Source organism: Sipha flava, unplaced genomic scaffold, assembly GCF_003268045.1.
Source record: "Sipha flava isolate LNK unplaced genomic scaffold, YSA_version1 73_pilon_pilon, whole genome shotgun sequence".
Taxonomy (NCBI): Eukaryota; Metazoa; Arthropoda; class Insecta; order Hemiptera; family Aphididae; genus Sipha; species Sipha flava.
Genome location: NW_020273613.1, coordinates 2,731,529 through 2,755,182, shown reverse-complemented (window position 1 = coordinate 2,755,182; position 23,654 = coordinate 2,731,529). Strand labels below are relative to the sequence as shown.

At 27.2% G+C, this 23,654-nt stretch overlaps 3 protein-coding genes and 1 pseudogene across 3 annotated transcripts in view; 1 reads left to right on the top strand and 3 right to left on the bottom strand.

The window, feature by feature from the left end:
• The first annotated feature begins 3,231 nt into the window (after positions 1-3,231).
• Positions 3,232-3,717, top strand: LOC112692315 (annotated as a pseudogene).
• A 2,001-nt stretch (positions 3,718-5,718) lies between these two features.
• On the bottom strand, positions 5,719-12,036 carry LOC112692454 (THO complex subunit 4-like). Its single transcript, XM_025567132.1, has 5 exons — positions 11,812-12,036; positions 8,869-9,009; positions 6,168-6,315; positions 5,997-6,101; positions 5,719-5,858 (listed from the first exon to the last, which is right to left on the bottom strand). The coding sequence occupies exons 1-5, from the start codon at positions 12,034-12,036 to the stop codon at positions 5,719-5,721; spliced, it is 759 nt and encodes a 252-aa protein (XP_025422917.1).
• On the bottom strand, positions 10,653-11,351 carry LOC112692417 (protein GVQW3-like). Its single transcript, XM_025567091.1, has 2 exons — positions 11,129-11,351; positions 10,653-10,702 (listed from the first exon to the last, which is right to left on the bottom strand). Exons 1-2 carry the CDS (start codon positions 11,349-11,351, stop codon positions 10,653-10,655), a joined length of 273 nt encoding a protein of 90 aa, XP_025422876.1.
• Positions 12,037-15,292: 3,256 nt separating the features above from the next.
• Positions 15,293-23,654, bottom strand: part of LOC112692453 (dipeptidase 1-like) — a 61,874-nt gene continuing 53,512 nt past the window's right edge. The window contains exons 7-12 of the mRNA XM_025567131.1: positions 22,066-22,132; positions 19,248-19,424; positions 19,095-19,179; positions 18,934-19,009; positions 16,162-16,300; positions 15,293-16,104 (exon numbers count right to left, since the gene is read on the bottom strand). Coding sequence (XP_025422916.1) covers positions 15,994-16,104; positions 16,162-16,300; positions 18,934-19,009; positions 19,095-19,179; positions 19,248-19,424; positions 22,066-22,132 — 655 coding nt within the window. The 3' untranslated portion in view covers positions 15,293-15,993. The remainder of the gene's footprint in view (positions 16,105-16,161; positions 16,301-18,933; positions 19,010-19,094; positions 19,180-19,247; positions 19,425-22,065; positions 22,133-23,654) is intronic.

The following is a 23,654-nucleotide window of genomic DNA, read 5'->3' as shown; positions in this document are numbered from 1 at the left end:
TTTATTTTTAATTTTTCTACTTGACAAAATATTATTTTATACATTTTTTTTTAAATTTTCACTTCAATATGCAATAATCTCTAAATATGCAGAAATATGCAAAAAAAAATTTCACCATTAGCTTCAAATTATGATGATTCGTGGAGATAACTGACAAAATTCCAAAAATATTGAAAGGAAAAAAATATGTAATTGCATAGAAATCCGCGCTCTAGTTATCAATAAATGTATAGCCAACACCGCATCGTACATATAGTTACTAGCCAATAGGTACATAGGTTATGATAATTATTCGGGCCACAACTTACCTATAGCTAAAATATTGTCGGGCCGGAATTCACTGGTCTCCAATACTGGAAACGACACGGCGGGTCGCAACTATAGCCGGGACGGCTACTGATTAAATTTGTGACTTCATAATATTTAAAAAATTCTGGTCACCTATATATTTAAATATTTATTATTTATGGAAGATTGAACAAGAGCATATTTAGATTTACTTCTAAGGGGGGGGGGGGACTCAAAGTTTTTCTTTAATTTAGGCTCAAAATTTACAAGTAAAATTTTTGATAATATTTAAATCAGGTGAATCCTTAATATTTGTGGTTTTTTTTTTTAATCTAATGCCGGATCTCCTAAAATCGACTTTTGTATATTTATTTTTAACACCTGTCTGTGTTATAAAAGTTACGCTTGTATTTTATTTGATTTTTCACTAACTATGGATCCGACAAAAAACCCAATTCAATATTCACAGCCACGCGTAATTTGATTTCGTTATAAAACGATCTACATTAAAAATAATTTGAATTGTGTATCTCACAAATAATCAATTCCTTAAATACAGATTCTGGGGGGACGATTGCCCCATCTCCCCCCTAAAATACGCCCATGCAATAGACTATCAATAAAATATTTTTTCGGAACAAAACATGTAAGGATTAGTAATGAAAAATGATGTCATGATGATAAGCAAAGAACATGAAACGTTTCAATTTACCGAATTAAATAATAACATTAAAGATAGTAAAACATTAATTTATTTACTTATCCTATAGGCTATAACAGGGGTGGCAAACCTATGACATACGTGTCAAAGGTGGCACGTTGACCATATTTTAATAGCATCCACAAAAAATTGAAATTTTTCAAAATTGTACACATAAAAAAAAAGAAAAAAGTATGGTCTTTATAAAATTTTGAAATTATAAGAAATTCAAAAAAACAAATTATATATAATTTAAAAATTACAATGTTCCTTATGCTTATTTTTTGTCAACTTTTGTTTGTGAAAGCTTATTTGTCATAATGAATTTAATTAAATCGAAGGAAAGAAATGTTTTTACCAATGAAACAATTGCTGCTTATGTTTTACTGAGAATTACTAAAATTTAATTAAAATAATTTAATAAATCTGTAAATTTATTTTGATTCTTAGAATTTTCTTTGGGCATGGGAATGATTTTCAAAACCTTAATTGGAAAAATTTGGCACTTGAACCAAAAAAGGTTCACCACCACCACTGGGCTATAAGTTATTTATCAATAGGTTTAATGAAATAATAATATAAATGTCTATTCACAAATATCAGTCACGATATGATTCAGTTCCGGAAAATTGGGTCAGTCTTAGTTATGGAAAATAACTCTTCGCTAAATTTATATTGCGTCATCTACACTTATCAGTTTTCTATACGAATCCGATCTGTCGGTATCCGTTCAGTCACGGATTTGAGAATTTTTAAATTTTTGTCTACGATATTTTGTTTTGAAGGACGAGAATTGTGGGCCAAATGGTTGACGAACAACTCATCAAATGTGTTCGACACTATGAAGTGCTGTACGATCTTTCAAATTCAAAATATATGGACATGTTTGGTGTCAAGAACTCTTTTTTGCCATGCTCAAGCACCCAATTTCGTTTCTTTGGTTTCCTCGTCCAAAATGATCGCGATAATACATAATTCTTCGTCAGTGAAATTTGCCATATTCACAATGTAATTTTAATATTATTAAATTAAATAAACAAAAATATGCAAAAAAAATATTTAATACGTTATGGGTAAAGGCGAGTTTGGTACAACAGACTCAACTGATCCGATTTCTCGGAACTGATCGGTTTCGGTGACTGACATGTGTGAAATACACTTGACTGATCAGTCAAAATAGTTGGTGACTTGACTGTCTCTGATTGGATACGACACCATCTCGTGACTGATATATGTGAATAGACCTTAAATCTAATTAAATAAATACTAATTAATTTAATATTTTACAGAACCAGTGTTAGGAAAGTTTCTTTTAAAAAGGAACTCGTTTCCGTTCCTCGTTCCTACTGTAAAAAAGGAACTCGTTCATGTTCCTCGTTCCTGACGCAAAAAAAGAACGCATTTCCGTTCTTTTTTAAAAAGGAACGCGTTCCCGTTCCTTTACACATTTTTTACGATTTGAGTGGTGGTCAATGGTGTTTTTTACGAACAATTTTTAAGTCAGAAATAATCAGTTAATATTATTTGTACTTTGTTATCATTTAAATTTTTAAACCATTATGGCATGATTATCACAGTAACATCGTTATCGTATATATCACAATCATACTTATATTATCATATTATTCATATTATACCTTGTATGCTATAAATCTCGAACTAAATTAAAATTTAAAATATATCAACGATATCTAGTTTGTTCGTTTTACTATTTACTAATGATAAATTAAGTGATACCAAATTGCCAAAACTAAATATATTCTAGAAAATATTATCATTAAAAATAACTAAATTTTTTTTTTTTTTTTCATTATTTGAGGAACGGAAATTTTCTTTCAAATTCCTTAAAAATAAGAACTCTTTCCCGTTCCTCGTTTCTATATTTTAAATAAAACACGTTACTATAAAAGGAACGCGTTCCTTCCCAACACTGTACAGAACTTATTTATAAAATCATAAAATTGTATCTCAAACAAGATTTTGTACTCAAGATGATCCATATTACTTGTATAGCATACGGATTACATAGATAAGCAGAAAATATTCGGAGTCATTTTCCTAGAGTTGATAAATTAGTAGCAAAAGGAAAGCAAGTATTTTTAAAAGCACCTTTGCGTGTTTTATTTTTTATGACAGAAGCTCCCGGAGTCCCTCTTCCTCCCAAACCTGTACTAACACGTTGGGGTTCTTGGATTGAAACTACTTCTTGTTACTACCAATATTTTAAGCAAGTTCGAGATGTTATGCAACACTTTGATTCTAACGATGCTGTATCTATAAAAGAATCTCGAACCCTTCTAAATGAAATTCAATGGAACCAAATTTGACTTTTATACATTTAAATTATGGGTTTTTTCTATCAACCATAACTAAATTAGAATCACAAGGAGTATCATTAACTGATTCAATATCAACAGTAATGTTTACAAAGAATAAATTGGAAAAAGTTGCGGGTGACGTTGGAATGAAAATAAATACAAAATTTAACCAACTTTTAGAAAAAATGATGTGTTTGCGATAATACTAAAAATTTTGAATGGAGAAAGTTCATCAATGAATGGTTTACCAGAATACCTAACGGGAAATGATTTAAAATTTTATAAATATGCACCAGTAACATCAACAGACGTCGAAAGAAGTTTTTTTCGGTACAAAACCATACTGGCTGACAATCGGCGATTATTCGACGTAGAAAATATTAAAAAAACATAAGTTGTGCAATGCAATAATTTATTAGGTGAGAAAAAAGTTATTTTAAAAATATTTTTGTATTCATATATTTTATATTTATTTTAAGGATAAATCTAAAATTCGAGATTGAAGAAAACTATACTAACAATCGGCGATCATTTAACGTAAGAAATATTTAAAATAAAATTAATTGTGCAATGCAATGATTTTTATATTTCTTTTATATTTAATTTTTTATTTTACTTAAATATAATTTAATTTTTTTGTGCATATTATCTTGCATATTTAATGCATTTTTCCAATTTTACCTCCTATAACTTCTCTGCCCTAATTATTATGCAAATCGGTTGATGATTAGACGCGATCAGGATCACGTTAGTCTACGATGTCGTGAGCTTTCTCATGGTCGACATGTATGTAAAGATAGAGAGCGAACGATTTCGATACTTGCGATTCGATTAAAAAAAGCTGCGTATGGAAGATTCTCAAAACAATTGTTAGATATTAGTGATGGGAAAATTACTACAGATGAAACGGGATGCATAAAATTATCGACCGATTTCTGCACAATCATTGATTCGCAAGATGATCTCATTGACCAGATATTTCACAATGTACACAGAAAATACACAAATCATGGGTGGCTGGCAGAAAGAGCAATTTTAGCAGCAAAAAATGTGGACGTTAACGAATTTAATTTCAAGATACAACATTTGTTACCAGGAGACTGGTGTCATACAAATCTATTGATACATTTTGCGATGCTACTAAAGCTGTAAATTATCCAACAGGGTTTTTAAACTTATTGGATTTACCAAGCAAGCTCCCACATAATTTACAAATGAAGGTTGGATCTCCGGTTATTTTGCTTCGGAATTTGAACCCACCACGCAGGGCCGGTTATAGGCGTAGGCAACGTAGGCGCAAGCCTACGGAGGCAAAATTTATATTTATATAGAGGCGGTATATAAGAAAAAATTAAATATCTTATTTTTCACGTTTATTTTAGATTTGAACATATTTTATGAGAATATTATAGATATAAAAATCCAAAAAACAAATAATTTTCTTTGAATGTAACTTACTAATAATATCATTATCATTTGTAATTTTTGTTTTTGTTGATGTATTTGACACTAAAAAAACTTTGTGTTTCATAAAACGATCTAAAGATCCAACCAACTGTTATATTTGTTCATCTTTTTAGCTTTTAATTTTCTTTTTTTACTTTTACTCGTAAAAGCCATTTTAAAATTTAACACTTAAAGAATAAATTATACAGGTACGACTTACCGAAGCTCGGATTATGATAATTTGGGGCCCATAACCATAATCAAAATATTGATGAATCACACATAAATATATTTCAGAAACAAAAAAAAAATTATATTCGAATTTATAAATTTATTTCTTACTTTTTTAATACAAAATAAAAAATGTTATTTATATAAATAATTTTTCTTTCTTCTTGGGAAGCAAACCTTTTAATTATATCATCGATATTAATTACTTCTAAAACATTACTCTCTTAACACAAAACCATAAAATTATATAGTATTTTATACTTGTTTTTTACGAAATAAAAAAAAAAAAGTTAAAAAAACGAAAAAACTTACTATCCACTAGGGGCCTATTATTGTTTGATATCCGTTGTTGGTCCGGGACCATAGCTCCCTCTACCCCCTTAATTTGGGCTTGTATATAACATAGTTAGAGTCTAACACAGTTGCAACATGGCATTAATATTTTAATTTTTACTATCCATTTTTTATTTTGTGGATTGATACTGGTAGCTACGGGTCACATGTTTGACATGTCTGCAATATGATATTTCAAATTTTAACCGAAAAAATCTTTAAGCTTTCAAAATCAAACTTGGATTTATGGATGAAAAATGTCTGAGCTTCCACCCCTAAAAAATTGCTATCAGGAGCAACTATTAAGTCATCTCACAAATAACTTTGTAACATTGTTTAAACTGTCGAACATTAGTTTACTTAAATATATTAGAAAAGTCAATAATATAAATATAAAATTAATTATTTTTTGCTTTTGATAAAGTTATCAAGTTCTGCATCCAATTCATTTTTGTTTGGCACTTTTTTTTTGCTGTTCCTGCTACCTCTACTCCCACGCCCTCTGGAGTTACCATGAGTATAGCCTCGGTTATCTCTCACCCCTATAAGGAGAAGAATTTGAATTATAACTATTATAATTTAATTTAAAATATATATTATTAAATTTTAAATAAATATATTTACAATATATTTTATATTGTAAATAAATATATTATTCCACAGTGAAAATAGTAACATACCACCACGAGTACCTCGTCCAGGCAATGGTGCTGGTCTACTGAGATGAATAACTAGGTTGGCGATAGTTGACAAATCAGTTGCAAATTCAATATTCGCAGAGCGACCTTAAATAATCAATAAAATTAATTAACAATGCAATTATAAAATTATAAAATATTTAAAATACATACCATCAAGTGGTACATTGTTGAAATGACGTACTGCTTTTAATGCGGCATTTTTTCTGTCAAATACAACATCAGCTGTTCCTAAAGATTTACCAGATATATCATAATGAACTGTGGCAGTTTTCAATGGACCAAGCTCATCGAATAGCATCTGTAAAAAAAAGTATTAAAACTAATATATAACACACAAATTAATCAAATTGTAACATCCAAGCCAACACAGAACATTCATTCACAAGACAAAAGTTAAAATATTCTTAAATCCAGAAATTTATCAAGGAATATACAAGAACCTATAGATTATTTATTTTAAAGTCACAAGTTACTGAGAATAATCGACTGCAGCAATTGCTTTTAAACCATAGAGTAATATCATTACTTTGTAATAATTAATGCACTGTATAGCTTCAGAAGATCAATTGTTTTTAAGACGATGAAAGCGTTGAGGCTGGTACTTTAAAAAATCTTCATAGAAAATTGTTTTCTCTTAATTTATAATCTGACTAAATTAATTACAAACTCTTGCAAATTATCTTCTTAAAATTATTGGAGTATCTTCTCAATTACATCTCCTATTTAACTTATCTTTATTTGTTTGTATTTATTCGAATAATAGATTTTTTTTATTTTTAATGTTTAATATTAGTATTTGTTTCAGTAAAAACATGTTTCAACACAAAATTTTTCTTCGGATAGTTATGTTTTAATAAATAAATAATCCTTTAGTTTTTTTTTTTAATAATTATTTTTATACTTATTTTCATCAAATATTATTTATATATGATATAATTAATTGTAATTCATAATGGTTATATAAATTGTTATAACCGAAGATTTAAATATACTAATTGTTATAACTTAAGTATATATACTCAGTATATTTAAATCTTCATTCCTTTAACATAACAATATATTATCTTCTTTGTGATGATCTTGAAATGTCTGTAGTTTCTTTTTCATTGTTTCAGTAAATTTATTGAATACAACATATGAAAGAATTAAAGAGCGCACATCATAAAAGAACCATTTAATTTAACGATAAAGACAACAAAAATCAACAATATCTCTTAAAGATATTAATAATCAAGAAAGTTACACAATAGTCATTAATTATTGAGTTCCCAATAACTTTATTTTCATACCTCAAGTACCACAAAGTCATTAAAATAAAACATTACAGTTTAAAAATGAATGCTCAGAAAATAGTATTTCATTTATAGACATGTTACGAAATTATTTATCCAATACAAAGGAAGTTTTTAATTTATAAAAAAAATAGCCTAATGGGATTTAATAAGCAAGAACACATATTTTACAACTGTGTTAATATCAACAGCTACACTAAATGTATAATTTTGAATTTATGTATCAATTTATGACAAATATTAATGTTTAAAGATGTAGATGTATATGTTGTTTTGTAATTTTCGAGTTTCACTGTAGATTGAATAATAGATGTGGTTGATGTAGTATTGAATGCTGTTTGTTTCTAAAACTTCCCAATTAATGCAAATAAGACACTTTCTTAATAAAAAATAAACTGCTACAAATGTTGTACTCATACAATTTATTTTGCAAACACATTGTGCATTAATTTAGATAGTTGTCAATTATTTAATGAAGCACTTGTGACTATCATAGTAGCTTAAGATATAATCATAAATGTAACGATATGGAAAATGTCAAGCTCACCAACTCAGAAATGAGTTACTATGTAGTCAGAAGCTTATACTGAATACTGTTCCCAGAATAAAATTTAGGTAAGAAAAAATAGTTTTTTTTTCTTATTAGAGTTGTAGTGATAACCGAATTCTTTTGTAATAATTTATCTTGAGTAGCCAGGTATAGAAGTTAGAAAGAGAAAACATAGTCCATGGGTCGTTCTTGGATGGTTGTTAACACAAATGAAACCCAGACCTTGAGCCATAAGTGGATCTAACATGTGGCCAACATTCTATCTAAGTACCTTCAAGCTGCAGTCGGTTGAAGATACCTGGAAAAATAATGTTATCTATTTTATTTCGTATTGATAATAAAATGGAACCTAGTTTTTTTCAGTAAAACACATATCAGGAAATCTTTCGCCTTCTATTTTAACCTATCAACATAAAATAGTTTTATTTATATTTTCATGAATTGAAAAATTATTATACTAGTTTTTTATAACATATACTTATAATGTATTAACAATTAATATAAAAATCATTCAATAATAAAACTCTTTTTTTCTTCTTAAAACATCTTGTTCACTAACTCAAACACTATTATAGATAATGATACTAAAAATATATATTATTAAGAATATTTATTTTTTATTTATTTTTTGTTTTTAATATTTCATACTTAAAAACATTTTTCCCAAATAGTAAGTTTAATATTTAATTATAAGTGAATATGGAGACTTATAAAATTTAAATAATTTACAAAAAAAAAAAAAAAAACCATATTAAAATGAATATTTATAATGTATTTAATTAAAATAAAATTCGGTTAGTAGTTTCATTGGCTTTTCATAGTGATATTTATTGCCTAATAAATGTATAGAACTAAGATATATTGTACCTAATTGACTATACCTTAACATAAATATCAATATAAATAAATACTTACATTAGATCTAAAATTATCAACACTTATGTAAAACAAACATTAATAAGTGATAAAAAGACATTAATTGAAAAATTCCTAAAATTTTTATTCCAACCTGTATATCTGTAGATGTAATTCCAAAGTCCAAGTTTGATATAACAATTTTATGAATATTAGTAGTTGAAAGACCACCTCTATTTTGCTGTCTTTTAGGTCCTTCATACATATCATGGGTCCATGATGCATTTGCATCGCCCTAAATAAAAAATAAATTAAACATCATACATTTTTTTTATTATGTAAAATTCATAAATATGGTATAAATATAAAATTAAGTACTACTGAACCTATTCATTAATTTAAATTAACACAATGTATTAATAATAACGTTTAAATAGTAATACAAAAAAAAATGATAAAAAACTTCAAAAAAATTTCTTTTCATAGTTTTATTAACTAATAATAATAATAGTAATAATAGTCATAGAAATAGTAATAAAAATAGTTTTACTAACTGAATTTCTATTAAAAGATTATTTTGTAACGGTGAAGTACATAAGCGCCAAAATGAGATAAGAAAAAAAATCATATCGTACAAAAGCGTCAAAATCGTAGGTACCTATGAGCCTCAGTTAAATAATATATATTAATTTGGACTGAAATTTCGGATAATAAGGTTATACGAACTACAAAAGCAGCTGAATCATATCATCGACATTTAAAAAATCAATTTTATGTGGCTCATTGTTCCGTTCATATAGTAATTGATGTATTATTAAAATTACAAAGCGAAACATATTTATGAACTCTCCTCGTATCAATAAATTAAAGATATCTCACGAAGAAATATTTGTTCAATGGAAGAAATACCAGGATGGTGAAATAAATCGTACAGAATACGTGAAAATAGTGGGATTAAAAAATCTACTAATTTATATATTATAATATTATATAATTTTATATTGTAATTTATTATCGACATAATAATATTAATATAATATATATATAAGATATAGCAATTTTTAAATAACTACCTATTTCTATAAAATATTAATTTTGGCGCTTATGTCATATGTCGGGTAAAACAGGTATATAATGTTATTGGCGCTTATGTCGTACAGCCTTTTTTAATTCATCTTCTTGCTATTTTTCCAATAACAGTTGAATTATTGTTATTATTAATGATAATTTGTTCCATCTTAGTAGTCTTAGTATAGTACTGATTAGTAGTATGTAATTATTAATTTTAATTATTTATGTTTATACAAATATAGTTAAGTAAAATATTAAATACGTCTTAACATTGCACAATTGGAAACCACTGGACTGTCCACTGCAATGCTGTGTTTTACATAACACGTTAAAAACTAGATAATATGTAGTGGCCAGTTTTTGCAGCCAGCCACAGCTTGTAAACCGTACCTTAGTATAATAACTGCCTTCCAAGGGTCATGAAGTAAGAGGTGTGACAATAAAATAACAAGACTCTTTTAATAAAAGTTATTTATTTTTAAAATTTTACAATTTAATGATTTTCACCTTCAAAGTATCTACCCTCAGCATCAACACACTGTTGCATAAGTCGCTGCTATTCTTGAAAACAATGTTGCCAATCGCTTTCAGTCAGCCCTTTTAGAAATTCTGTTGTTTTCATTTTTATGTCATCAACCGTTTGAAAATGAATTCCTTTTAATAAACTTTTAATTTTTGGGAATAAGAAGAAATCACAAGGAGCAAGGTTTTGCGAGTACGGGGGATGTTGAAGTACAGGAATATTTTTTTCAATTAAAAAACGTTGAATTGAAAATGCACTGTGAGATGGAGCATTGTCTTGTTGAAGAACCCGGCCATTCTTCCACAGATCTGGTCGCGTTTTTCTAACACGTTCTCTTAATTTAATTAATACCTCTTTATAATAATATTGGTTGACAGTTTGCCCACTAGGAACCTATTCAACAAAAATTATTCCCTTAATGTCAAAGAAAACAATAAGCATTTCTTTGAATTTCGACTTGCTCATTCGTGCTTTCTTCATTCTAGGGGAATTCTTGGGAAGTTGGTGTCTTCCAATGCATGGATTGCCTTTTAGTTCCAGAATCATATGTAAAAATCCATATTTCATCACACGTAATAATATTATATATAAGAGATGGATCATCTTTGAAGATTTTTAAGTTGTCAGAACAAATTCCTTTGCGATTGAATTTTTGATCAATCGTCAAATTTTTAGGGATCACTTTAGCACACATTTTTTTTCATATTTAAATTTTCAATTAAAATCTTACGAACACTTTCTCTATCAATATTTATCATTTCTGCTATAGCTCTAGCACTTAATCGACAATCTTGCCGAATAACTTTGTCGATTTCTTCAACGTTTTCTTTTATTGAAGATGTGGTAGGACGTCCAGAACGATCATCGTCTTCGATGTCCTCTCTTTCACTGCAAAATCGTCTGTGCCATTCAAAAACGCGAGCTCTTGATAAGCATTCTTCAACATAAACTTCGCATAACATACGAAATGATTTCGCGGTAGTTTTTTTTAATTTAACAAGAAATTTAATGTTAACACGTTGTTCGATTTTTATATCTAACATTTTTCGACAGTATAGTGGAACTCACACTAATAACAAGGCTACTAACGTATAAGAAAGTTAACTGATTTCATCAGTGTCTATAGTACTTTTAGATAAGTGTTTCCTAATCATATTTCAATAATCGTTTTATAGATAACATTAATAGTTTAGGATATATTTAGAAAGTCTCGTTATTTTATTGTCACACCTCGTAGATAATCTATAAAAAAGTATTAGTCTAAAAATAGAAATCCTACATTAGGAGGGTTTGATCAAAGTTAGCACGAATTTTGATAAAGATTCAAATAGCAAACAAGTAATTCTTAAGGATGGGGTTCAAACACTAGTTACTGCAATAAAAATAATTTTATACAACTTATAACGAATAATCCGTAATACAGAAGAACCAAATTTGACAAAGCCAAATTTATATCACAGGAATTCCACAAAATGGTTGTCGGTTTATTCACTTGTCTTTTACCTTCGAGTAAGGGATAAATCCATTGGAACGCATGGCCATGGATCTGCCCCTGCGCATAGGACCACCACCGCTTACACCAGCGCAATTAAATCGGAAATTCGATGTTCTGCTACCGCGTTTACCGCCACTGAAATCTTTGGAGCCACCTTGTCTTCCGCCACCACGACGTTCTGCGTGGGATGACGATTTTTTGTTCTTGATCAATTCGTCCAAACTCAAGTCCATTTTGAACAGATATGAAATCAAAAATTCACAAACAAAAATGTACGAGACCACGTTCGGAGAGTATTAAACAAAAAAATTGCCGGCACACACAATAAACAAACGAATTATATTATAATCGCATTACACTACGTTCTCTATAGATACACTTAACGACGAGTGGGAGTGAAAGAAACAAACATCCGAAACATGATCTTGCATTAGCAAAAAAACATGCTGGTACCAAATCATTAGAGACAAAAAGAAGATTTCCAAAATTAAAAGGAAAATGATAAAAAGACTTTAGAGTGTACATTATTGTATTTATATGTGTATTATATTATAGTTTATATCCGGCGAAATTCATCAATTGTCATTATATTTTAGACCATTGAATACCACCAACTATTAAGTAGATTATTCAATTGTGTTTTTTTTCGGTTTCATTGATAAAATAATATATAACGTTTTATAGATTATATTTTACATATTTATAGTTGATCATCATTATGTAAAAAAAAATGTATGCACATGATTACTCTATTTTTTAATACATTTAAGTTATTCATACCAATTGAGTACAAAAACTTGTAGATTATTTATGGGGATTGCTAATGGTCAGTTTTTAAGGGGCTTAGTATAGGCAATAATTTTAGAGCCTTGTTTGTGAGTAGTAAGAAATCAATAGTGTTAAGGGGATCGGATCACACGTATTTCTCGTACGTTATAGACCAATAAACGTTAGTAAATTACACATACTTCCGAATTTCCGATTTCAATTGTTTATATATGCATGAATTCTTTAAAAAAATATCTAGGCTTTCTAGGAAGCCGATTTTAAATTTTCAATAAGACCAATTTTCAATAAGGACCATAAAATTAAGATATATTTATAAAAAAATCTCATGAAATTATTACATTTGTATTTATTTTGGACACATCTGGTTTTAAATCAAAAAAGTGGTTCCTACAAAACATAGCCAAGAAGCTTACAAATTCAACCATTTTTTTCAAAATTACAATCAAAGTTCAGGAAGTATGTTTAATTTACTACCGCTTTTAGTAGTTTTTATAAATTATGAGTACAAGAATATATTTAATTTTTCGCGATTTATTGATGTGTGTACGCGTACGAGAGTTGCTTTCGCCTGAACCTCATCACATGTACCTCCACATTTCTCTCTATCATAGCCAGGTCGTTTCGTTATTTATAAATAAAATAATTTTAAAATAATATTGTTTATCTGTATTCTGTGATCCCGTTATTGCCAGAGAGACAGTACAGTCGATTGTTATACAAGGCATGTCAAATTCAAAGTATCAAGTGGGCCAAATATAAAAAAAAAAAAATTAACGTATAATTTTTTTAATATTATATTATATATATATAAGACCATTTGTAAAACTTAATCGATTTCAATTTATCAGAATATAAGGCATAATAACGTATACCAAACATAATATAGTTAACATATATAACCAAGCCCGGATTATGATAATTTGGGGCCAGGGGCCAAACAATTTTAGGGGCCCATAACCATAATCAAAATATTGATGACCTACACATAAATATATTTCAGAGACAAAAAAAAATTATATTTTAATTTATAAATTTATTTCTTGCTTTTTTTTAATATAAAAAATAAAAATGTTATTTATATTAAATAATTTTTTCTTTATTTTTGTGAAGCAAACCCTTTAATTATATCATCGGTATTAATTACTTATAAAATTTCTAAAACATTACTTTCTGTACACAAAACCATAAAAGTTTATACTATTTTATACTTGTTTATTACACGAGCTAAAAAAGAGTTAAAAAACGAAAAAAACCTATTATCTACCAGGGGCCTATTATTGTTTGATATCGGTTGTGGGCCTGGGGCCATAGCCCCTTCTGACCTCCTCCCTTTTTCCGGGCTTGGACTTACCAAGTAGTAATACTTTAGACCAGTGATTCTCAATCAGTGTTCCACGGCACATTAGTGTGAGGTATTTTATAAAATGACGAACAAAATATTGAGAATGTGCAGAATAAGAAAATCCATTTATTTTTAATCATGATAATACTGAACAACTAAACCAAAAATATTTTTTATTTTTTTTACAAAAAAAATATACTTAGAAATATCAATTATATCAATTATTACAGAATATATGCAAACACAAAAATTAATAATAAACATAAGAACAGGTTATTTTTACCATTATACATCGTCCATTGAACATTTTATCGATTTTTTACCCTAGTTATTCCAAATATTTCCCTGAATGTTTCAACGTCATACTTTTTTCGATCTTTGATCATAGAAGGAGGATATGACACCCATTGTATTTGGATGTGTTTTTTTTTAATTTTAATTTTCTTAATATTAGTTTGTAGAACTGTACTTGTTTTGAGTCCTTTGAATTTGGTTTTTTTTTCATCTGTTGGGTATAGAGAAGGGGAATAGATGCAATATATATTATAGAGGCATTTCAAATTATCCTCTTTCATGGAAAGTAAAACTAATCAATCAATCACCTTATATTTCATAGTGATTTTTTCCTAGTAAAAAATAGTACAATTTAATTTTTAGGTGTACTCTAAGAGTCTTTAACATATACTATTAAAATTAATAATTAAGTTAATTATTTAACTAACTGATACATGTTTTATTCGCTCAATAAAATTGGCAACATATATTTTATGTTTATTTTATATTTGAAATACTTGTGCTAATTTTCAAGTTTTGGGCACCAATTACGTATTAAATATAAACTAAAACTTATTAAAACAAATGTCTGAGTCTTGAGTGGTTTATTTAGTATTATATAAATGTGCAGTAGATTTGGTGCATATGGTGGTGCATATAGTGATTTGGCATATTAATCAGAATTTGAATAAAAATCATTTGTGTAATTTATGGGTTGAAAACGTGATTTTCGAATTCTTTTCAACTTCGTTTAAAATGTTAAATAATTTTCATTCCTCACTTATTTCAGCATTCAGAGACTTATTTACAGTTAAATTAATATTTAAAAATCATACACTTTTCAGTAGGTATAAAACTACTGAAAATAATAATCTAGGTGTTTAAATGGTATATTTTCACAACAATAAATATAACAAATATATTTTTCAAATGTTATGTATTTATTTAAATATAATATCTAATATAGTATTAAACTCAAAGTATTATCTAAATTAATAATTAATTTTGTATAACTTACTTTAAATTCTAATGAACACTTTTGAAAACACTTAATTGTAAATAACATAGTATAATATATGCATATAAATAAATTAAAAATTAAAATTCAACAATCGTACTCATGATTTAACTAAATTTAATGATTGCCTCAATGACGGTCATTTTTTGAGTCTAAATAAAATATTCTTAAATATTAAATTCAACTAGGTTGTCTGTTCTACAGAGAATTGAAAAAGCTGATACATTAACAATTTATTGTTTCATAAAATACTTTATGAAATCATAAGTCTAAGCGTGTTCATCAGGTTTTAAGTTTTCAAAACCAATTCAGATTTCCCTAACTGATTGAAACCTTAACAATAACGGCACGTGATGAGAAAATTAATTTTGTTGATGTTTCTAATAAATTATTAAAAGGTGGTTTTTTAAAACTTTCTTCATTACTTGACATTTACAAAGAATGATTTGTTTATAACCATAACACTTATTTGTCTACCAATTAATACAATTTACGATCGCATGGTTATTGTATGATGGATTGATCAGTAATAAGTATTAAGATACTTATTTTGGTTTAGTGGTATACGTTTTACAAGATGGATAAAAGTAAACTTCGTTTTTACGTTGTTATTAATTTGAAGTTTCAACAGAAATTTGTACAAATGAAACTAGACAATTTCTGAACTAATATCTTCAAGGTTCTATAAACCTGGGCGCTGGAATCCGTGTATTCACAGAGTGTATTCAATTTTTACCACACTACTATTACAGAGTTGAACTAAAATTATCAAGTTATGTTGTATCCATCTGTACAGTTTGGTAACAATGGTTCTTTGTTCAATGGTACCAAGATGTCTTCGACTGGCTGCATTCCATCTTCTTTCCACTCATCCCTGACCTAGAATTATAAATAGCAATTTATTTTTATCTAATTATTTCCTTAGTTTATATTAACCTTTTCCACTTTGGAAAACACTCGTAATAAATTGTTGCCTGCAAGTTTTTTTATTTGATTTTCAGTCCATGAATGGTTTGTCATCAATGAAATCAATAGCCGAGGATAGTGTGATACGTCTTCAAGTCCTTGCGTAGTACTGCAAAAAAGTGGGTTTTTTTTTGTATATTAAGTATATTATAATAATGTTTTGATTGAAAAATAATTTCTTAACTCATACTAAAGTTTTAAAATATACCAATTTAAAAGTTAAGGCTGATATTTAAAAATTATCACCAATAATATTACGTTAAATTTGTAGTTAAAATTTACATATTATATTATACATAATATGATGTAATATTTATGCATTTAATATATTATGAGCTATTCTCTAACGCAGATAATGTTTTCCTTTATAATTATAAAGTTAATTTAAACCAATGTAAAAAGTATAATATAATGTATAAAATAGATAAAAAAATTATTATGGTAACCTTGATTTGATACTAAGTTTGAAGTTGTAAATAAATTATAATTTCAGATTAATGGATTGATTAGGTGATTAATGGGTCTCATAATTTAATGCAGTAATGTGTTGTTATAGAACTTAGTTAATTGATACTACTAAATATGTTCAAATTCAAGCATAACCTGATTAATTATATATGTTTAAGTGAATCGACAAATTATTAAATACTGATTATAATTTTATAAATACTGATTATTTAGAATGTTGTATAACTATTTGTTATCTAACGAGCTTATAATTTTGAAAAATAATTTTTCATATTATAAAAATTAAAAAGTGAATTGAAATTCACACGTTACAAAAAAAAAAAAATAAATTACTCAAATAGGATTTAAAATAACATAATTTATCGATAACCTGAAATAAATTATACTTTTATAGACGTTCAAATACGCAAAAGTATTCAAATATGAGTTTTTAAATACTTAAGTAGCAACTATTAATAGAAAAATTATTTCATGTCATGAAGTGTATCAAAGAGAACTATTTGTAGGATGTTGGTAATAATATTTTGAATTAATTGCATTACTAAAAATGTATAATCTAATATTTGGACAATTTATTCGAAGCAATTGAATTAGTTCTCAAATACAGGTGATCAATATTTTATCCTTAATAAGTATCTTTGAATTGGCTCTCTAAATTTTTTCTTTCAAAAATTTATTGATTACCAAAATGTTATTAATCATTTTAAGCTATCCGTTATTTCTTGGACTTCATTTATTTTTTTCTTCAGTTGTTTTAGTTATTTCTTTAGTTACAATGTACAATAAGTTTAGTTTAATTCTTAATTTTAACACAAGGTTTACAATGTTACGTTCATGTGTTTTATTTAGTTACATAGAAAGTTGTACTTTTGATTACATTTTTTTTCAAACAAAATTATTTTAAAAATGAAATACAAAAATCTTACAATAACGTAGAAAAAAAATAATGATTAAATAATTAAAAAATTAAAACATCGACAATTTTTAAACTAAACGCGTCGTTATACATAGTATATTTATAAATATAAAAAATAGTATATTATTAAATTTTCGCCGTGGTTTTTATTTATTGGCAAATATTTTTATATACTGAAATCTTGAAAATCCACCAGAGCCATATTTTCGAATTTCATATTCTAAATACTGTATTTTGTCTCTAATTTCTTCCCGGTGTGATTTTATTTTATTGGAACTTCTTAAAATAATTTTAGTATCAGCTTGAATACTATATAACATATTTAAAATATTTAATATATTAAGATGTGGCAAATAAATATGTAAATTGAATTTCGAATGGAAACATTCGTTGCTTTTTCTGCCCAAATTTCTGGTGAAAATGTTGAATCAATGTAAATGTAATATTTTACTGAATAATCAGTAAATAAACTGAATAAAATTTTGTAAGTTTTTCATTCATTGGTTGTATTTCAAATAATTCATCGGAAAAGCAATCCTCTACGTATGGGCACCCGCAGGAAATTTATCAGGGAGGGGCATAATAAAATCTATCACCAAAAAATACATTTAAAAAAATTAATTTCTTGTAAACTATAAAATGTGTTAAAATTATATTAATAATATTAAAGTTATTTAACAGACGTCGTGTGCGTATATTTGCGTCAATCGCCATAAGTGGTTTACATACCAGTACGCCTTAAAATATATTGTTATTACGATCATTAACCCTACCTACTAAAGTAAAAATATCGATGAAATGTTCATAAATCAGAATAAAAGTTAAAATGTTCAACATTCTATTTGAATTCCAAGGGGGGGGGGCAAATGCCCTGTCTTGCTACCCCCTCCGGGGGCTCACACCCCTACGGATTGTGACCATTTAATGTATAATCGGATTAACGATTAGATAATTTCCAGCAGTTATCCAGCACTGGATTGCTAAAAATAATAAAGTTGCGTACTTTTTCAACTTTTATTTTTTGAGAACCATTTGTTGAAAATTATATTAGGAGCCATTCAATGTTGCATTTCTTGGGAGTTAATTCAATGTTTAATGGAGTACCTAATATTAAGAGCCAATTCAATGGTTGCCAATTTATTTTGAATAATACGTTAAAATAAAAACTTCATTACCAACATAAATTGAACTATGTAAGTTAAAAAAAAAAGACATTTAAGAAATTCGACTATTAAATTTTTTGATAAAAATTGGTTTTTAATAATTATAATAATTGTTTTTGATATTTTTCATTCTACGAAAAATTACATTAAAATTAAAATAATATTTAGTTCTAGAATATAATAAATTATCTTTACTGATTAATGCCGTCATAACCAGCACCTAGGCCAACATGGTCCTCTCCTGCTACGTTTTTAATATGGTTAATATGAGCTGAAAAATAATCATTATTGTAACTAAAAACAGTTGTAACAAGAACGTAATAATATATAGTAATAACGTATAAAAAAACACACACCAATAACTTGTTCCATGGTTGATGTTGAATTACAGCTAATAAAATAGGAATAGAAGCTCACCATAACTATACCATCGTTTAAGGCCTAAATTAAAAATTTTAATGTAATAAAACATTTTATTTACTGATGGATTAGATATTATAAATGCGTACCACTTGTTTGAGCACGTGATCGGGAACATTTCTCAGTGAAGTACATAATGCATATGCACATGAATGTGAAAATATTACAGGTGCTAAGGTATAGTTAAGCGCGTCTTCCATTGTTTTGACAGATGTGTGACTAAGGTCAACCATCATTCCGAGTCGATTCAATTCCCTGAGAACTGACTGTAAAAGTACTAATATACAAGGAGGTTTGGATGATATGTAAGGCTTGGGTGAGACATAGGAGTCGGTTGAGACACTGAAATGCTGGAGATCAATGTACCGTTGGTTTCGCAAAGCGATTATAAGCGAAAGCGGTCGGGTGGATCAGTCTCTGTACATCTAAAGATAGTTTACTTCTTAATATATTTTCAATGGCTAATAGATTCGTAATCAAGTTGGTTTGATGGACTCTTGTAAAATATAAATCAATAAATACACTACCGCTTGTACTTTTACCTTGGGTCTTTTATTTAATTAATTTAATAATGATTATTAAAATGTTTAATATAATATGTGTATAATTCTAACATAAGTAACTGACTTATAAGTCAAATTCATACAGTTAATAATTTTAGACAGCAAGAATACTAATATTGTTCAATCGATATTCGTTGAAGTGTTCGATTTTATCAACATTTTGTATTCTAACGCTTGTAATTTTTTTTTCGACTTTCATAGTAGAATCAATTAACATTCTTCACTTTATTCGGAATCTAAAATAAAATCAAGGTAAAATATCATGTAAACGAAAGAAAATTGAAGAATATTAAGTAATAATAATAATTATTTCCAGATTTCCCCAGAACGAAATGTAAGCAATATGAAGTTCAGTTATCAATAAAACCTATGATATCTGAGTGTATTCTATAACTTTGGTTTCCTACAAAAGTGGTGCCGTAATATTTCGTCGCCGCAATATGACGGTGTGCATTTTTAATGCCCGTTTCAAATATTTGGTTTTCTAAAAAAGAAAAAAATATTTTCTGATATAAAACCAAACTTCACAAAAATTTCACTAAACTCACATCTTAGTCACATTCTATGAATGCTTCAAGTAGTGTGATGTACAGCGGTGCACTATGAATGATTTAGATTTAACATTATATATGTATTTGAAGGATGAAGAGACGTTGGAAGACGAAAACTATCGTTCGGAATAGAGTGAAATATTTAAAAATCGTGTTATAGGGAGTATATTTTTAAATTTTAGTGCGTTGATTTTTACATAAAAATATATATATAAATATGTATATGTATACTTTTAAAGTATATTGAACACTTGAATCAAAATCAATTTAATATACGTAACATATTACGTTTGTCATGTTTACCGAAATAAAAAAAGACAATATTTTAATACCATGGTGAATTAAATGCTATTTACGTATATATTATTGATTGAGTTTTTTGGCTTTTTACAAAATCAATCAATATTTCATCATTTTCATTGGATCAAGTTACGTTTGAACACATTGTTTTTGATTAAATATTGACCGTTATACCGTAAAACAACGTTAAACGATTGTTTGTTATCGTAATGACGGCCGTTATATAACTAACTACATTATTTGATGTTCCTGTTTTTCTTAATGTTATTTAGGAAAAAATAAACAACTGGTTTTTATTATTAATGTTTTTTATCACTATATTACGGACGCTAGATTTTGGCACTGCTTTTGTTCTCCAAAGTTTAAGCATTAAAAATGACCATAACCTATATAAAGAAGAGGGTCCAAACAACAAAATAAATTCGATTAACTTCTTCATAATATTTTAATATTGTCTTGGAATTTGAAATTTAAATTTTTTTTGAACTTTTTTTAGAAAAAAAATATTAATTTGGTATCACGATTTTTTTTGAAGATATGATAGCTTAAAAATTAAAAAAATGTCAATATTTTTTAATTTTAAATACATAAAATAGTTACAGGGATTGTTGAAAATATTATATATTTATTATAGTTGACACTTACAAAATATGATTGAAAAACATTAAACATTTAAATAATTAGTATATGTTATTAATATATAATAAACTGATTGTGATAATATGGCAAATTTATCTTACCGTATTGTAGATTTTAATTTCACTAAAATAACTACTGTAGTTAAAATATGTACGTTCAAAACAGAGCTTCGTTCACTTATCTTCAATTACTGTCTACCCTTTTCACAGTTGCCATTTAGTCATATTAGGTACCCTTGGGTATACTGGAATATTTACGCTATGTGTTATAAACGAATTAGGTTTGCGCATTGTTACGCAACATTTTTAACTACAAAAGTTTGTACGTGGTTGGAAAATTCAAATACCAAAAAAATCATGTCATTAAATACGAACCAACATACTTTTCAGTAAATACACAACTCAACAATATAGTTATTAAACTCCAAATTGTGGTTAAAATAAGAAAAATAATCACGTAATAAAATATTTTAAATTTATTGTTTGTAGATTGTTTTTATAGCAATTCTTTTATAATATTACGTATTTACCATACAAAGTTATTTTTTTTAAATACAACAAAAAAATATGAAAATATGATATCCAAGAATATTTAGACAAATGACAGAAAACTTGATATTTGTTAAGAGAAGCTATCCGGTGATAAAACTCTTCAGAAATGTAAAATTATTTATGAAACGGACCACTTTACTATTCTGGCGTATTTATTGACACATTAGCGCATCCAGCAAAATGGTGCAATGCAGTATTTTAAATTTCAATTTATGAAATTATTATTTAATAAATTAGATTCTATTTTATTAAAACAAGTGTAAAACTATTATGCTCAATACATTTTTTATCTAATATACTCACTAAACCAAAAGGAGATAACCCTTGTTGTTCATTATCTGGTGAATCTAGACCGGAACAACAACCAGCCCTGTAAAAAATTAAAAATGTAAATTATGACTTTTTTTTTTTATTTGTTAATACGCTAAAATAAATGTATCATTTTGAACATTACTTAAACTATATTTAAATTAAATATAATGTACATTTGTATTTAATACACTACTGATTTGTGATAATGTTAGTTAAACATTTTATAATATATATACAGTACTCTCTCGTTAACACGAACTCGGTTAACACAAATTATTTGATAACAAGAAACAGTGGCGCATATAAAAAATATTTTCGGGAGGGGCCACTATGGACAGAGTTAAATTATCACAACTATCTAAGAATTACAAACAAGATACAGTAGGTACTTATCTACATTTCATTTACAGAATGTTCCAAAACGATTTGACGTTGGATGCAAATTCTATATAAGCATAAAGCACCATTAAAAAATAACATACGTTTAAAATAATTTTTAAGTTTTTAAAACATTTCGGGGGGGGGGGCTGTAATCCACTAGACACCTTCCCCTTATATACTTCACTGACGCGAAACAATTTTTCAGTCCTGAAAAACACCATATACTAGGTTTTTTTCTTTTCTTGGTTTACACGAATTTTTCAGTTAACACGAAACTCGAATAAAATTTAGAAACCATAGTGTCATTTTGTTGATTAGCTGTAAAATTCATACGTCATAGAATGAAAATGATATTTTCAATATCGATGAGACTGGAGTTTTTTTTTATAATTTATTGCCCGATCGTTCATTTGATTTTAAAGGAGTGAAGTCACATTGAGGTACAAAGAGTAAAGAAAGACTGACTGTTGCATTATGCTATAATACAACTGGCTCAGAAAAATTGAAGATTTGGATAATAGGCAAATATCAAAGGGTAGAACACGATTGCGTACGTTTGTCTTTTTTGGCAAAACGATTGCATAAGTTTGTAGACTGGTAACAAAAAGGTGGTAAGAAAAATAAATAAACATGATTACGTATGAAAATTGTATGCATCGTTGGCAAATTTACTAATTTCACCGTATTATGTCTAATATAGAATACATATTCAGTTCTATAATAGTTTATAAAAAAAATTAATAATAAAATAATAAATGAAATGAGGATGACTACATAAAAGAAAAGTAATCAATAAATAAATAAAATCGACAGTTTTTATTTGAATGAAATTATTGTTAATTTTTTGTTTGAAAATGCTTAAATTTGGATTCCTTGACATCTATAACCTATTACTTTTACTGAAATTGGGAAAATACGGTATTATATAACGGAAATAATGAAATTTCGTTATATTTGATATATATGATATCATTAATAATAAACATATATAATAAGAGCAATAAAACACAAAGTATTTATTAACTTTGTGTTTTATTGTTCTTATTACATATGTTTATTGTTAAAGTATTAAAGTATTTATTTAAGTATCTATTTTATGAATGTATTTACTAATTTTGATAAGTTATTTCGTATAGGCATGTGGTATACACCAATACTGGTATGAAAATTGGCATCAACGTTTAAAACTTCGTACGCAA

Excerpts from the sequence above, each read along its gene's own strand:
- LOC112692417 (XM_025567091.1), bottom strand. The coding sequence starts at position 11,351 with ATGTTAGATATAAAAATCGAACAACGTGTTAACATTAAATTTCTTGTT. Across the intron at positions 10,703-11,128 it reads ATCTTCAATAAAAGAAAACG|GGTTCCTAGTGGGCAAACTG; the intron begins TTGAAGAAATCG and ends TTTTGTTGAATA.
- LOC112692454 (XM_025567132.1), bottom strand. The coding sequence starts at position 12,036 with ATGGACTTGAGTTTGGACGAATTGATCAAGAACAAAAAATCGTCATCC. Across the intron at positions 6,102-6,167 it reads CAACAATGTACCACTTGATG|GTCGCTCTGCGAATATTGAA; the intron begins GTATGTATTTTA and ends TGATTATTTAAG. Across the intron at positions 5,859-5,996 it reads TGGACGAGGTACTCGTGGTG|GGGTGAGAGATAACCGAGGC; the intron begins GTATGTTACTAT and ends TTCTCCTTATAG.